Below are 17,774 nucleotides of genomic sequence, written 5' to 3' on the forward strand. Positions count from 1 at the left end.
CATGTTTTTTTACCAGCCGTTATCGGCATGTATAACTGAATATCATCAGCATAGCAATGAAAGTTAATCCCAAACCACCGCAGTATGTGCCCAAGGGGTTCTATATAAACGGAGAAAAGCAGGAGCCTAAGACGGAACCCTGTGAAAGGTAGTGTTGTTGTACAAAACACAGTGAGAACGACTGGTCAGGTATGACGCCAACCATGCAAGGGCACTCCCAGTAATCCCAAAATGATTCTCCAGCCTGTTGAGTAGAATATGATGATCCACGGTATCAAATGCAGCACTGAGATCTAACAGCTCCAGAACTGTAGTGGTGTTCGAATCTATTGCAAGCAGAAGACCATTCACCACTTCAGTGAGAGCTGTCTCTGTGGAATGATATTTTCTAAAAGCAGACTGCAGAGGCTCCGGTGTTAGATGTTCGTGCATGTCACCTGGAATTTGACTGACACCTGCCACGAGAGGGTGGGATGGGTTTGCACAGCACACACTTTGTCTTTCAGCCACTGGTGTGCGCAAATACTTGTAACAACAGGTGTACGAGGCGTTAGAGGCAGGGATGATTTCACACGGTTTGCACACAATTCCAGCGTCATGCGCACTAAGTGCGCACTTCGTCCAAACTTCGCACTGTGTCAAGGGGCCCTTAACCTTCTCTCTGCTTCTTTCCTGCAGCTGGCGCTTCATCAGGATTTTAAACTTGAAAAATGACTAATGCCCCGAAACCTAATTCGTCCGTACTTATTTTTGTTGTAGTTCTGGATGGTTTTTTATCGTTTGCTTAGTTTTTGTAATGTTAGTGTTTTTTCGACTTCGTTTGACCGGCTGAATGTTTTCAAACTGTGCAGAAGCTGTTTGTGAGCGCTGCTGCTGCTGCTGCGTTCATCTACCGTCAGAAATTACAGGGCAAACTCAGCTTGCTTGGATTTTTTTTTATCTGGGTGGGGGGTCAGCTTCACTGGGCTCAGGCACCTTATATAGGGCAGAATTAGTCTTTTGTGTGGATATAGTTAATTATTTTACCAAACATAAAATGAAAACCACACTCCTGCTACAAGCAACTGCTGAATTTGAAACAACAAAAAAGTTATAATTGTAATTTGTGACGGTACTTGAATGCAGCGTCAGCAGCAGCCCTCACCTCCAGCGTGCGCTTATTATTTTTTATTAAATATAACAATATGAGTGTAGGAATGGCAGTCCAGCCCTTCTGTACATGTGGCAACAGGTAGATAATTCAGATGATTATATAAGAGCTGTTCTGGAAGGCAGAATTCACGTTGTGGATCAGCTGCTCAATGATCAGCTGGTGGAAATAACCACACATGGGGAGTCAATGCGCGGCGTTCACATGGACTGATCAGTTTACTGCTCTGATATCTTCAATCATCTTTACACTTATATTTATTCCCCCTTTTGGCAATTTTCTGTTTAAATCAGTATATATGACCTAGTAAGGTAATAGAGTGATACAGCAGTGACCACGGCACACCAGTGTTTTTTTTTTTTTTTTTTATTTGGCGCAATTTTATTTGTTCTGCATAGGGATGGGTATCGATAAGATTTTATCAATATTGATGCCATTATCGATTCTGCTTATCGATCAGCTTTGTTATCGATTCCTTATCGATACCTCTTGTGAATTTTCTGTGTACTAAAAGTAGGCTTTACAGGTTTTCTATGTCAATATTTTATTGAGTCTTAAAGTAAATAAATATGAAATTGGTCACTGGATCCTTGATCTCTGGACATAAATAAAAATAAATAAAATCTGTAGTTTTTGTCAAAAGCATTGACTCGGCAGAGAGCCGCGCAGCGTTTGGAGCTGTGTGAACAGAACGGAGGACGATTCTCGTTTCTTTCTCCCAACAAGACAGGAGTCCCAGTTAGTGACTTTAATCTGCACAAAAGTGACTCACGATTTCACATATTCAGGGATGAAAGTGGTGAAAAACAAAAAAAGCTGAAACCCAAAATTACCCCCCAACACCACCTGCACGAAAATGTTTGAATTCTAGAAGCTCTGAAATGCAATCTGGGACTATTCCAGACAATAAACTGCAGTGAGTGCAGCATCCATTTAGTGAGAAAAAACAAATTGTCATTAATCTTAAATAAAACACGGATGAAGTGGAGGTGTAAGAGTCACTAGGTGTTCACAGAAAACACTTATTTATTTCTATATTTATTTATTTATTTATGTTCATTGTTAGTTGGTTTTATATTTGCTGTTGTGTTTTTAATCAGGTTCTTTTGGTCTCTTTCTCTAAAATTGTATTGTAGCATTATTAGTTGAAATTTGAACTGTGTGATGAGTGCTTGTCGTTGTATGCACATGCCCACATGTGGTCACAAGGGGACGCGCTGGCCTGGGTTGGCGGTCGCGCGGAACAAGGACCGGTATATGACTGCTTGCAGTCCTAGTTAGTTATTATTACTATTATTGTTGTTGTTGCTATTATTATTATTAATATAGAAACAAAAATAAATTAAAAAGTATTACAATTTGTAATACATTTGACTCTTTTACAACAACAAACGCTGAGCCATTAATTGTTATACAGAAAACAAAAGCACACAAATGTGCTGAGATGCAAACAGCTTAATGCTAACTTTAATATTGAAAACGCCATAGACATGCTAACGTGTTAGCATCTGTCCCGTTTTTAAGTTATAAAATACATCTATCAACTGTTTCAGAAGACCATAACAGGTTGGTTTAACATAAAAAGGTAAATATTACTCACAGACATATGCTTTTTGGGGTTTTAGCGGGGGAAAATTAAGATAAAGCGAAATAAAGAACCACAAAGCAGCGGGTTGGATCAATGCTTTATTGCTTCAAGCTTCAAAGAAGAGCTGCACTGCAGAAACAGTTGATTACAGACTGTCAGGGTTAAACCTGGTAAAAGAGACAGCTCAAATTATTGCAGAGAATGACCATGCAAGGAAACACTGGATTTGTTTCCTGATCAGGAGAAAGCCGATGGGCATGACCCTCATCACTAACCGCCAGTCAGCCCTGAAGGGCCCGCCCACTCACCTCCTGTATTCATTGAAACAAAGTTGCATACAGACATATGGAGAAGACAGGATACAAAACATAGTGGCGTCTCACAGTCGCTCACATCAGTATGAAAATTGTTATGGCTCTCCACCTGCAGTCTCACAGTCTGTTCTCAGACAGATATAGATCTTCTCATAACATGAAAGAAAACAGTGCCAACCTTGGGCTAGTGTACAGGTCACATCGCTGTCTGCTCAAGGCTGGACTGTTAATTAAAATGTACATCTGTGCTTAGCAAAAACAAGGCCTACGCTGTCACACTTCTTATGCAAGCAAAAGGTCATTTCACAGTGTGAGGCAGTTCACTGATTAACTAGAAAAGTAATATTAAGTGAAATCATATATATATATATATATATATATATATATATATATATATATATATATATATATATATATATATATATTATATATATATATATATATATATATATATATATATATATTATATATATATATGAAAGGCAGGATCAAAGACATTAATAATTAATAAATATCTTGAAAATTGTCTATCACAGACCCTGCAGGGGTTCTGTAATCAACATAGAGACATGATCATTTTCCTGACAAACACCCCCAAAACAATGGCCGCTCTGAAGGACTGATAAGGGAGCCGTTAAGCAAAAAGGCTATTGATGTCGGTGGATTGAATTTCTTAACAATACCCGAAAAGAACCGGTTCTCGATACCTACCCTAGTTCTGGACGAGGAACCAGAGCAGGTGGATCCACCGACGTACACACAGATCTCCACAGTGGGTTGGATCACACGTTTCTGTTTGCATCTTCTCCAGGACTCAGGCGGTATGAGCTCCGTCCCAGTGCCGAGTCCTGGAACACAGAGATGAAGACTCCAGCAGTGGCTCCAGGTGTTTTTCGTTTAAAGCGTTGAGATCAACGTTAGCTTCAGTTTCGTTTTTGTTTCTCTTTCCTCCCTTTTGCGCTCTTGATTCGCAGGCTATTCAGTGATAAAGCTCATTCGTCCACCTTTTCCCAATGATTTGTGACTTTTTTTTACTTTTTTCCATTCATTCAGGAATTGTATGTGCTGTGTGACTGGGCCTTAAGGTGGTCCATGAGCTGCTGTGAAACCACTTTCTGCAGAATTTTAGAACAAAATGATAGATTTGATATCGACCTATAGTTTTTGCAATATACTAGGGTCAAGATTAGATTTCTTAACACATATTGTCACATTTCCTCCAGTTACTGAGTGATGATAGCCATGATTATTTATTTTTGTCTTACACAGGACCGCCATGTGTCAAATGAGGGGCAACACAATAGGAGTCCATCTAAAGATTTGGAACCCAGTGATGAGATCTCTTTTACTCAGCCTCCGCTCTGCTTTTCTTCAAATACTACAACTCAACATTTTTACTCAAAAGGCCCTCCAGCCTCCTCTACCTCTGTGATCATTTGTCCACCAATACCTCCTTTCCCTTTCCCTTCTGTTCCTCTTCTTGTTCCACCTTCCCCATTTTGTCTGCCAGATGGCACCATTCCTTTTCCACCGCCTGGCTGGATCCCACCACCAGGCCACCACATACCATACACCATACCACCTCCTCCCTCTATTCCCATTCCTCCACCACCAACTTTTGCTGGCCCCCCTCCTATTTATTTGGCCCGGCCTTCTGCTGTACAGCCTGTGTCCAGCTATCCCCCACATGTACAACCTGCAGGCCATTTGAACAAATGGAACCCTTTGAGTCATGCCAGTGTGCCCTTGCCAATCTGTAGGCCACCCTGGCCTAGCTTTTACTTCTCTGTGCCACCACCAGATTCCCCGTGTGTGAGGGACAACCCTCATAAAGTCACAATCAAAAAGGTTTTCAAAGCCATCATGGATGAGCTGAAGTCCATTGTTACCAGGGACATTATGCGCAGAATTATTGAAGGTGTTGCTTTTAAGTCATTTGAGGCTTGGTGGGACTATCATGAAAACAAAACAAAGGTAAGTTTTCCTTCGTTATCCCTTTTGGTTATCAGTGTCGGAGAGATTTTGAACCCATTGGGCTCATTATTGTTGCCATTGTGCTGAATTGTTGTAAAGGTGTTGGAGTGTTCTTTGAAAAGTGAAGTGGGACGTGTGGAAGGGAGGTACAAACTGCTGGACCCAATAAGTCGCATCAATGGCCAAGTCACTAAACCACAACTTCCATCCTTCAAGGTGATGTGAAAGCTTTTGAGGTTCATACAATACAGAGTGGACCCGTCAGAAACATGTAACCTCATGTTGACATCATTCTTGTCCTGCAGTTAAAAAGAAAACCAGCCTGTGAGCCTGCTGCTTCAGGAGAGACAGAAAGTGTGACTCGTTCTACTGGTCAGTGCTTTTAAGTGCCACACTCAGAGAAGACGACACTGCGTCCTAAAAATTTTGATAAACACAGCAGGGGTGTGGTCAAAAATGGTAAAAAAAAAAAACAAACAAAAAAAAAAACAACTAACAAAGTGTCCAGTTCTCACAGTGTCCAGTTTGTACCATGTCCAATTTGTTCAGAAAACATTCTTACTGTGAAGAATCACTTTCCACGATGCACATACCACATTCTCACAGCATCCGTCCTGTCTTTATCAATACTGCATGACACGCTGTGCTTTTTTTATTTGTTGTGCAAGCTTTCTTGTGTCCACATGTAGGATCAACAATAAACAAGTCAGAAAAACAGCTCACTTGCCAAACACGCCTAGACACTCAACATGGGTGCATGCATGTGCATCTGCGGGTGCATGCTGTGAAGTGAATCCCAATTTATACAGAGAAGGTGTTTTTTTTTAATGGCTGCATTTTAGCACCATGGACAGCAAGTGACACATTTCACAGAGCAGTCCACAGACTTGTACTATGTCAATGAAGTTTCTACTAGGTTTAATTATGTTGTTCCTCCATCAATGCAGTCCTTACTACATGCTGTTTGAGTTCTTACTGTGTCTTATTTTGACCACATCCTTATTATGTAGTTTTTCAACATTTCCAAAGGTTGACCTTGTCCTCCAAATCCATGGAGACTGCACCACATCCTTACTGGTTCCTACTGTGTTCCTGCTATGTTGTACAAGTTATTAAAGCATCCACGCAGTTTCTTGTGGATATTGTAGAAATGTGGCTGAATGTGATGGGGTTTTAATCAGTCTCTGTTCACTATGTACTGGTTGTCCTGTTTTGGCTGTACATTGATCAACTGTGGTGGTGCTTTTAGCTGTGAAACAGGGTGATGACACGGTGAGATCGGTACCTAAGAGGTTTAAAAACAGATATGCAAGACCCCATCAACTAGACAGTGATGATGATAATTATGAAACAAATGAAGACAACATGCTGGGAGATGAAGAAAACAGATCCGACAATGTGGAGATGGCAGCCCCACTTAACGATGACTGCCAGTTTCAGGTAAAACATCCATGGAAAATACACACAATTTACATTTATTCTCATCCTCTGTTTCTGTGGCAAAGCTTTGTCTGAGTCCCTTGGTGTCAATTTAAACATGAGAATGTGCCCCTCACTGTCTGTATAGCAACACGTGGCAAATTGGCCTTTTAAGAAAAAGTCTAAAGTAGTGATGTGCAGTCAGCTACGTTAGTACAACCCCAATTCAATGTAGTTGGGACATTGTGTAATGTAAATAATGTAATGTAATGTAGTGTAATGTAATGTAAATAAAAACAGAATACGATTTGTAAATCCTCTTCAACCTATATATTCAATTTAATACACCACAAAGACAAGATATTTAATGTTCAAACTGATAAACTTTATTATTTTTGTTCAAATATTTGCTCATTTTGAAATGGATGCCTGCAACATGTTTCAAAAAAGCTGGGACAGTGGTATGTTTACCACTGTGTTACATCACCTTTCCTTCTAACAACACTCAATAAGCGTTTGGGAACTGAGGACACTAATTGTTGATGCTTTGGAGGTGGAATTCTTTCCCATTCTTGCTTGATGTACGACTTCAGTTGTTCAGTAGTCCGGGGTCTCCGTTGTTGTATTTTGCGCTTCATAATGCACCACACATTTTCAATGGGCGACAGGTCTGGACTGCAGGCAGGCCAGTCTAGTACCCGCACTCTTTTACTACGAAGCCACTGTTGGGAAAGTGTAGTGACACGGACCCACAACGGGGTGTAAATGAACGGACAATGGATGAGCCAAAAGTTTAACACTTTACTGTTGTGAAATGTGCACAACGAAATACAGACAATTGCAGATTTTGGAATGCTGTCAAATATACAAAGGTGACGTGCGGGGAGGCTCGAGGATAGAAAACATCTGTCCAGAGAAGAGCCGGATCCCACACGTTTTCCACTGCCAGCGGATCTGGAGTATACTGGAGCCGCCAAGTCCCGAGTCCCCAGGTGGCCACCGTCTCCAGCTGTCAGATCTGGTACTGCTGGCAGGAAGCAAAAACGGTTAATGGTTAGTGTGTGTGTACACACCCAGTAAAACAGTCAGCAAAACTGTCTCTTCTTTTTCTGGTGGGAAAAACACCTCCACCTCCGAAACAAGTACACAGTTTATGCAGAGCCTGAATCAACTACTTATCAAAGTTTGGAGTGAGGAGTGAAGACCGTTACTCTTCCACCATCTACAAACCCAGCCACCAGCTGCAAGTAGGGAAACAGGTACGCCTGCAAACAGTTCAGAAATAATTATGTGCGTTCGGCACAACAACGGCTGAGAGTATTATCTAGAAGGTAAGACGATATCTCTGCAGCGAGGTGGAGATGCTGTCCAGCTTTTATGTGGTTGATGATGATGATGAGTGGCACCTGCCACTCCCGGCTGCTCCCTGGAGGCGGCTGCGCCCTCTCATGCCTGAAGCCCGCACTTCAGGCAGGGCGCCCTCTGGTGGTAGTGTGTGTACTGTGTGGTAGTGACCACAGACTGTATGGGTCCGACCACAGATTGGGCAGGTCTGATAACAGACTGCGGGTCTGACCATAGACTGTGCGGGTTTGACCACAGACTAGGCACCTCTGACCACAGTCTGTGTGGTTCTGATCACAGACTGTCCGTGTCTGACCACAAACTGTGCGGGTTTAACCACTGGCTGGACGGGTCTGATCACAGACTGTGCGTGTCTGGCCACAGACTGTGTGGGTCTGACCACAGACTATGGGGTCTGAACCCAGACTGTGCGGGTCTGATCTCATACTGTGCGGGTCTGAACCACAGACTGTACTGGTCTGATCACACACTGGATGGGTCCCACCACAGACTGTACTCTACGGGTCTGAACACAGACAGGGCAGGTCTTTCCACAGACTGTGTGGGTCTGATCACACACTGGATAGGTCTGACACCAGACTGTGGGGGTCTGAACACAGACTGTGCAGGTCTGGTCACACACTGGACGGGTCTTACCACAGACTGTGGGGGTCTGACCACAGACTGGGCAGGTCTGACTACAGACGGTGTGGTTCTGACCACAGACGGTGTGGTTCTGACCACAGACTGTACGGGTCTGATCACACACTGGACGGGTCTGATCGCATACTGCATGGGTCTGATCGCATACTGCATGGGTCTGACCATTGACTGTGCAGGTTTGACCACAGACTGGGCAGGTCTGACCACAGACTGTGCGGGTCTGACCACAGACTGTGTGGGTTTGACCACAGACTGGGCAGGTCTGACCACAGACTGTGCGGTTCTGACCACAGACTGTGCGGGTCTGATCACACACTGGATCAATCAATCAATCAATCAATTTTTTTATATAGCGCCAAATCACAACAAACAGTTGCCCCAAGGCGCTTTATATTGTAAGGCAAGGCCATACAATAATTATGTAAAACCCCAACGGTCAAAACGACCCCCTGTGAGCAAGCACTTGGCTACAGTGGGAAGGAAAAACTCCCTTTTAACAGGAAGAAACCTCCAGCAGAACCAGGCTCAGGGAGGGGCAGTCTTCTGCTGGGACTGGTTGGGGCTGAGGGAGAGAACCAGGAAAAAGACATGCTGTGGAGGGGAGCAGAGACCGATCACTAATGATTAAATGCAGAGTGATGCATACAGAGCAAAAAGAGAAAGAAACAGTGCATCATGGGAACCCCCCAGCAGTCTACGTCTATAGCAGCATAACTAAGGGATGGTTCAGGGTCACCTGATCCAGCCCTAACTATAAGCTTTAGCAAAAAGGAAAGTTTTAAGCCTAATCTTAAAAGTAGAGAGGGTGTCTGTCTCCCTGATCTGAATTGGGAGCTGGTTCCACAGGAGAGGAGCCTGAAAGCTGAAGGCTCTGCCTCCCATTCTACTCTTACAAACCCTAGGAACTACAAGTAAGCCTGCAGTCTGAGAGCGAAGCGCTCTATTGGGGTGATATGGTACTACGAGGTCCCTAAGATAAGATGGGACCTGATTATTCAAAACCTTATAAGTAAGAAGAAGAATTTTAAATTCTATTCTAGAATTAACAGGAAGCCAATGAAGAGAGGCCAATATGGGTGAGATATGCTCTCACCCATATTGGCCTGTCTTCATTGATGGGTCTGACTATAGACTGTGCGGGTTTGACCACAGACTGGGCAGGTCTAACCACAGACTGTGTGGTTCTGGTCACAGACTGTGTGGGTTTGACCACAGACTGTATGTGTCCGACCACAGTTTGGGCAGGTCTGATAACAGACTGCGGGTCTGACCATAGACTGTGCAGGTTTGACCACAGACTAGGCACCTCTGACCACAGTCTGTGTGGTTCTGATCACAGACTGTACATGTCTGACCACAAACTGTGCGGGTTTAACCACTGGCTGGACAGGTCTGATCACAGACTGTGCGTGTCTGACCACAGACTGTGTGGGTCTGACCACAGACTATGGGGGTCTAACCCAGACTGTGCAGGTCTGACCACAGACTGTACTGGTCTGATCACACACTGGATGGGTCCCACCACAGACTGTACTCTACGGGTCTGAACACAGACAGGGCAGGTCTTTCCACAGACTGTGTGGGTCTGATCACACACTGGATGGGTTTGACCACAGACTGTGTGTGTCTGACCACATACTGTACGGGTCCGACCACAGACTGGGCAGGTCTGATCACAGACTGTACGGGTCTGATCACAGACTGTGCAGGTCTGATCACAGACTGTGCAGGTCTGACCACAGACTGTGGGGTCTGACCACAGACTGTGCAGGTCTGAACACAGACTGTGTGGGTCTGACCACAGACTGTAGCTGGTCTGACCACAGACTGTGCTGGTCTGAACATAGTCTGTGCAGGTCTGACCACAGACTGGATCAATCAATTCAATTTCAATTTTTTTTTTATATAGCGCCAAATCACAACAAACAGTTGCCCCAAGGCGCTTTATATTGTAAGGCAAGGCCATACAATAATTATGTAAAACCCCAACGGTCAAAACGACCCCCTGTGAGCAAGCACTTGGCTACAGTGGGAAGGAAAAACTCCCTTTTAACAGGACGAAACCTCCAGCAGAACCAGGCTCAGGGAGGGGCAGTCTTCTGCTGGGACTGGTTGGGGCTGAGGGAGAGAACCAGAAAAAGACATGCTGTGGAGGGGAGCAGAGATCGATCACTAATGATTAAATGCAGAGTGGTGCATACAGAGCAAAAAGAGAAAGAAACAGTGCATCATGGGAACCCCCCAGCAGTCTACGTCTATAGCAGCATAACTAAGGGATGGTTCAGGGTCACCTGATCCAGCCCTAACTATAAGCTTTAGCAAAAAGGAAAGTTTTAAGCCTAATCTTAAAAGTAGAGAGGGTGTCTGTCTCCCTGATCTGAATTGGGAGCTGGTTCCACAGGAGAGGAGCCTGAAAGCTGAAGGCTCTGCCTCCCATTCTACTCTTGCAAACCCTAGGAACTACAAGTAAGCCTGCATTCTGAGAGCGAAGCACTCTATTGGGGTGATATGGTACTACGAGGTCCCTAAGATAAGATGGGACCTGATTATTCAAAACCTTATAAGTAAGAAGAAGAATTTTAAATTCTATTCTAGAATTAACAGGAAGCCAATGAAGAGAGGCCAATATGGGTGAGATATGCTCTCTCCTTCTCTCCTTCTTCATGAATTAGTTTTTCAGCATCACTCTGAGACAAGACCTTTCTAATTTTAGAGATAGTGCGTAAATGCAAAAAAGCAGTCCTACATATTTGTTTAATATGCGCTTTGAATGACATATTCTGATCAAAAATGACTCCAAGATTTCTCACAGTATTACTAGAGGTCAGGGTAATGCCATCCAGAGTAAGGATCTGGTTAGACACCATGTTTCTAAGATTTGTGGGGCCAAGTACAATAACTTCAGTTTTATCTGAGTTTAAAAGCAGGAAATTAGAGGTCATCCATGTCTTTATGTCTGTAAGACAATCCTGCAGTTTAGCTAATTGGTGTGTGTCCTCTGTCTTCATGGATAGATAAAGCTGGGTATCATCTGCGTAACAATGAAAATTTAAGCAATACCGTCTAATAATACTGCCTAAGGGAAGCATGTATAAAGTGAATAAAATTGGTCCTAGCACAGAACCTTGTGGAACTTCATAATTAACTTTAGTCTGTGAAGAAGATTCCCCATTTACATGAACAAATTGTAATCTATTAGACAAATATGATTCAAACCACCGCAGCGCAGTGCCTTTAATACCTATGGCATGCTCTAATCTCTGTAATAAAATTTTATGGTCAACAGTATCAAAAGCAGCACTGAGGTCTAACAGAACAAGCACAGAGATGAGTCCACTGTCCGAGGCCATAAGAAGATCATTTGTAACCTTCACTAATGCTGTTTCTGTACTATGATGAATTCTAAAACCTGACTGAAACTCTTCAAATAGACCATTCCTCTGCAGATGATCAGTTAGCTGTTTTACAACTACCCTTTCAAGAATTTTTGAATTCTTGAAAGGCCTATAATTAGCTAAGATAGCTGGGTCAAGTGATGGCTTTTTAAGTAATGGTTTAATTACTGCCACCTTAAAAGCCTGTGGTACATAGCCAACTAACAAAGATAGATTGATCATATTTAAGATCGAAGCATTAAATAATGGTAGGGCTTCCTTGAGCAGCCTGGTAGGAATGGGGTCTAATAAACATGTTGATGGTTTGGATGAAGTAACTAATGAAAATAACTCAGACAGGACAATCGGAGAGAAAGAGTCTAACCAAATACCGGCATCACTGAAAGCAGCCAGAGATAACGATACGTCTTTGGGATGGTTATGAGTAATTTTTTCTCTAATAGTTAAAATTTTGTTAGCAAAGAAAGTCATGAAGTCATTACTAGTTAAAGTTAATGGAATACCCAGCTCAATAGAGCTCTGACTCTTTGTCAGCCTGGCTACAGTGCTGAAAAGAAACCTGGGGTTGTTCTTATTTTCTTCAATTAGTGATGAGTAGTAAGATGTCCTAGCTTTACGGAGGGCTTTTTTATAGAGCAACAGACTCTTTTTCCAGGCTAAGTGAAGATCTTCTAAATTAGTGAGACGCCATTTCCTCTCCAACTTACGGGTTATCTGCTTTAAGCTGCGAGTTTGTGAGTTATACCACGGAGTCAGGCACTTCTGATTCTGGATGGGTCTGATCACACACTGGATAGGTCTGACCACAGACTGGATGGGTCTGAACACAGACTCTGTGGTTCCAGCCACGGACTGTGCATGTCTGAACACAGACTGTGCAGATCTGATCACAGACTGTGTGGTTCTGACCACAGACTGTGCAGGTCTGACCATAGACTGTGTGTTTGACCACAGACTGTGGGGGTCATGGGGGAATTTGCTGCTATGGGTTTGTTCTGTTGAGTGTCAGCTCTCGGTACTATATTGTCTGTGGTCGCGCCGACACTCAGGTACAGATGTTTTCAGGGTCTCCCACAATCCTTTGTGGCTGGAGTCAGTCAGTAAACAGTTATAAATGGCATCTTTTACTTGGACTTTATTTGAAATGAAATGTTTCACATTCATGCTATCCAGGGAACAGCTTACAGAGGGGCACACTGATAACGAATTCAAACACGGGCTCAATGGATTATCGAAGAACAAACAAACAAAACTATCAAAATGTTCTGGTCCTGTCGTTTCTGCTCCCTCTGATCGCATCGTCTGCTTCCAGAGTCTGAACTCTTCATTGTTGTTGCTGCTTTCAGACAGACAACAGAAACTTCACTTTATTTGAATGATGATACTGTGCCCTCCAAAAGTATCGAAATACTTCGTATTTCACACATTTTAATTTTTTATGCCATTTCAAATACAAAAAATACATACAAGAAAACAGGCAAAATGATGGGTTGTAATCGAGCACTTTGGTATAATACCTTTAAATAATCAGTTTTATTGGCAGTTTTTCTTCAGAAATGTCAGGGGATGGATACATGAACATTTACAAGTCAGTGAATATGTCTTGAACTTTATTTACATCAATTATGAAGAAATACAGTTTGGTACTCTATGGTAAATCTGTGTGGAGTAGACATTTCTCAGAAACTGAGTGACTGTGCAAGAAGGAGAAGAGTGAGGAAAGCCACCAAGACACCCAGACAACCCAGAAGAAGTTATAGGCTTCTGTGGCTGTGATTGGTGAACATGTGCGCAGTGCATATTTTGCATTTTGTATCACCAGTTATACAGCTTCACAAAGAAGTAGTGTAGAGGAGGACTTTCGTAAAAAGAAGACCTGAAAGGTCAGCCACAATTTGCCATAAGGTACATCTGAGATGCAAACCTAGATTTCGTGTTTTGGGGAAAGAAAATTGTTTTGTTGAAAGATGATTGGCAAATTGTAGCTGAACTTTCATGTGTGCTTTTTAAGAAAATCCTCCTCTGTCATTCTCACTGAAGTCTTGGACTTCATTTCTATCAATCATTTAGAAGCACAAATAGTCTGTGTCAGGGAGGGAAAAAAAGTGACTATTCTGGTGCTGGAAGGAGACAAGTGAGGGAAGCCACCAAGTCACCCATAGGTCTGAAGACGTTACAGGCTTGTGTTTAGATTAAGTGTGCATAGTGCAGCTTTAGAGTGTTGCATCACCAGTTATACATCACAAGTGGTTCAGAGGAGAATTTCCTTCAAAAGGAACACATGGCAGTTTGTCAGAAGGCACATGGGAGACCTGAGCCTAGATTTGATCTTGTTTTTCAATCCGACCAGGTCTGGCCATCAAATTGTTTGAATGAACAGGTTTCATATGACCCAGGTGAAGCTTATGGCACCATGTAACTGATGGATTGGCTCACGTAGGACACTGCGATCATATTTTGTGTATTTTCAGCATGGAGGCATCTCGTAATGATGACTGCAGCAGCATGTACCAGACAAAGGAGACATCTGTGTAAGACTTTTGGGAGGTCAGGTTAGACTGCAGGCCTTTGTGTAACATTGGCACCAGCGCGTGCTGCTGAACCTGTCCTGACTGTCAAAACCACATTTCCTTCAAATGTGAAGGTTCCTTCTGTGTTCATATCTGACACCCAGGTCTCTTAAAACATGTCACCATCTGTGTTTTGTGTGGTTGTTCCAGATGTAAAGTACACAGCTGAGAATTAGCAATAGCATGTGAAGATTGACAGTACTTAATGCTGGATAATCTGAACGGTACTCTAGAACGAAATGGAAGATGACGGTAATGACAAGGAACATCATCAGCAAGGAACTGAGTCGACACAGGAACTAGGAGAGACTGAAGGTACTGTGTTCTCCTGTGTGACTGAAGAACTGCAGTCCTCAGAGTGTGGTATGTAAAAAAAGACCTGCACTACCGAAGGCTGTGAAGTACCTCCAGATAAACACATTCCTGCTTCTGTCCATCACAGCAACATCTTCAGAGAGCAGCATCTCAGAAGAAAGCGAGTATGTGTCAGACACCGAGTCCTTTGACACGCTGGGAGAGTCTAAGGCAACGACATCATCAGATGAAGAGTTCACTAAGCTGGAGCCGCCAGTCACCCCCTTGGCCCCACTCACTCCTGGTGCTCAGCTGGAAGTGGAACTGCATGATTGGTCGGATCCACGTCATAGAGGAGAGACAAACAACAAGTGGTACCTATCCTGTCGGCGGGACGCCCACAACCTGCACCCTGACAAACCACAGCCCCCGTCACCGACAGCACTTCCAGGTTTGGAACCAAACAAACTCATGATGTCACATTGTTCTAGAGTTTACCTCTTTGTCATCCTGGGACTTTGAGAATCACATTGTACCCACGGCTTCATTGACTGATTACATTTTCCATCTGTCAGACTGTAGAAGTATTTGAAAATGGACTACATTGGCACTGGGCCACCAGGCCCTTTTCTGTTCCGTTTTCCGGTTTCATGACCACCCTCTGGAGAGGGGAAATAGGTTATGAATTGCATTATGGGTGCATCATCATCATCCAGTAGATATTACTAGAGCTCTTGGTGAAATTCTATTGTACCTACATTAATGGTAAATGTCCACCAGGAGGAGATATTGCTTCATTTCCAGAACCGAGTCCAGGCTGTTGTGGGACATGGTGATGAACCTGTTGCTTATAGTAGTGGATACAGCAAAACTCGCCTAAGGCCTGGTTCACACAGCAGGATAATTAGGCCGATATCGGACCCGATCTTCCCCTTCCGACAATCTTAATGACGCCACGACAATCATGATGACGCTAAAGATAATCTTATCAGATATTCCTGTCGTGTGTGGTGTGTTCAGAGCGCTCTGATCTGCTCGGAAGGCCGTCAGGAGCGCTTCGATCGCAAATCAGGGATATTCAACATGTTGGATTTTTTTGGCCCGATATCGCTGTGTGTGTTGTGTCCTCTGACCAAAACAAGCATGCAACCTGCTGAATGTGACGTGCAGCCAATCAGAAAGCGAGGTGACGGATGCATGGAGCGGAAAATAAAATCAAAACAGCTGTTCTGACTTACCAGAAAGTCCTGTGGTCGCGCTGTCTCCACTCCTTTAAAGAACACCTTTTCTTTTTCTTTTTTGCATCGTTTTTTCCCTCTGTTTTAAATAGTCCACAAAGTACCTCTGTTTGTTTACTCCAAGGTCACGTTTAATCTCAAGAGATTTTGCGAGATTTCCTGTCTGAGCTGTGAATGTTCATGCGTGAAATCTGTTCGTGTGTGGTGTTGTCCTTACCGTGTGGCTGAACACCACACACTGTATGACCAAACCTGTGATTTATTATCTCCATGTGTGTGGTCTCTCAGGTTTTGGAAACCTAAAGATAATTTTAAAATCCTGTCGTGTGAACCAGGCTTAACCCATCTTCATATACACCAGACATTCACACTCATTGGACAAAAGTAGCAGTTCCAGTGTTTTTATATGGTTTTCCATGTAATAAACACTGGATAATGGATTTTCACTGACATCGGACAAAACATCTTGTCTGACCACAATGCATTTCGATTAAAAAAAACCCTGGCATGTACTGGACAGAGCAGTCTGGATGTGTCCAGTAACAGAAGTATGAAAGTTCAGCACTGACACTCACCGATTATTTTTTTCAAACCGATAGGACCCGCAGTCTGTGCACCTGCTCCATCGGACACTACAAAAGGCTGTGATCGCAAGTTGTACACCTTATCTTTCATTTGGAGGTTGTAGAAAGAAGCGCTTGTTGAGGGACAAATTCTCTAGAAAATCCATTTTAAAAAATCCAGAAGAAGTATAATCCTGAAAAATTGCATAAAAATGCAACAGAGAACTTTAAAACTGCCACGCACGTCTACGTCATTGCATGGCCACAGAGTTACAGAGTTGCAGAAGCATAAATCAGGCTTTAGGATTTTAAGGTACCACTCCACAGCGGATTTAGAAAAAAAGTGACTCCACCAAATGTAATAATTTTAATGCACATAATGTCTGCTGCTTATTTAAGGCAGGTGCTTATTTTTCAGAGGAAGCTTTGACCCAGTCATTAAATGAAGCAGGTCCTGATTCAGGATTCCCCATAGATCATTTATTGCCTCCTGACTGTAACTAATCCGTTACATATAGTTGTATGTAAAGGTTTGGGCCCCCCTGATGATTTCCATGATTTTCCTTTATAAATCAATGGTTGTTTGGGTCAACAATTTCAGTTAGATAGCAGACAAACACAGTGATCAGTGTCAATTGTTATACTTAGTAAGTCAGAAGTGAGGAGTGGAGACGCCAACTCCTCCAACTTCCACAAACTCGGCTACAAGCTGCAAGTATAAGTCACAACTGCAAAGACTTCAGTAACAATGAATGTGCATACGGCACAAAACGGCTGAGTAGGTTTATCTGTATGGTAAGCTGATAACTCGGCAGAGTTATGGTGTCTCTCCCAAGCTTTTATGGGTGATGTGATGAGGTGATGGATGACAGCTGATGACAGCCCCACGGTGCACCTGGTGGATCCTTCCTGGCCAGTGCGCCCTCTGGAGCCTGAAACCTGCCGACAGGCAGGGCGCCCTCTGATGGTGGGCCAGCAGTACCTCCTCTTCGGGGGCCCACACAACACATTTGTCTTTACAAAACATCTCAGGTTTGTTGGTTTCCGAGCATAGACAGCCCACTTAAAATCACACCACAGATTTTCAATAATATTCAGGTCTGGGGACTGAGATGGCCATTCCAGAATGTTGTACTTGTTCTTCTGCATGAATGCCTTAGTAGATTTTGAGCAGTGTTTAGGGTCGTTGTCTTGTTGAAAGATCCAGCCCCGGTGCAACTTCAGCTTTGTCACTGATTCATGAACATTGTTCTCAAGAATCT

The 17,774-nt window shown here is 43.2% G+C and overlaps 1 protein-coding gene across 1 annotated transcript in view; it reads left to right on the forward strand.

Annotated features, from left to right (window-relative positions):
* The window catches only part of LOC117509708 (histone-lysine N-methyltransferase SETD1B-A-like), a 105,948-nt gene that overhangs the window by 35,527 nt on the left and 52,647 nt on the right, over positions 1–17,774 (forward strand). The window contains exons 7-15 of the mRNA XM_034169427.1: positions 4,322–5,026; positions 5,126–5,242; positions 5,332–5,398; positions 6,276–6,466; positions 6,594–6,654; positions 7,987–8,754; positions 9,792–9,925; positions 14,651–14,780; positions 14,860–15,162. Of these exons, the coding sequence (XP_034025318.1) occupies positions 4,322–5,026; positions 5,126–5,242; positions 5,332–5,398; positions 6,276–6,466; positions 6,594–6,654; positions 7,987–8,754; positions 9,792–9,925; positions 14,651–14,780; positions 14,860–15,162 (2,476 nt within the window). The remainder of the gene's footprint in view (positions 1–4,321; positions 5,027–5,125; positions 5,243–5,331; positions 5,399–6,275; positions 6,467–6,593; positions 6,655–7,986; positions 8,755–9,791; positions 9,926–14,650; positions 14,781–14,859; positions 15,163–17,774) is intronic.

The sequence above is a fragment of the Thalassophryne amazonica genome, chromosome 5, assembly GCF_902500255.1.
Source record: "Thalassophryne amazonica chromosome 5, fThaAma1.1, whole genome shotgun sequence".
Classification (NCBI taxonomy): Eukaryota; Metazoa; Chordata; class Actinopteri; order Batrachoidiformes; family Batrachoididae; genus Thalassophryne; species Thalassophryne amazonica.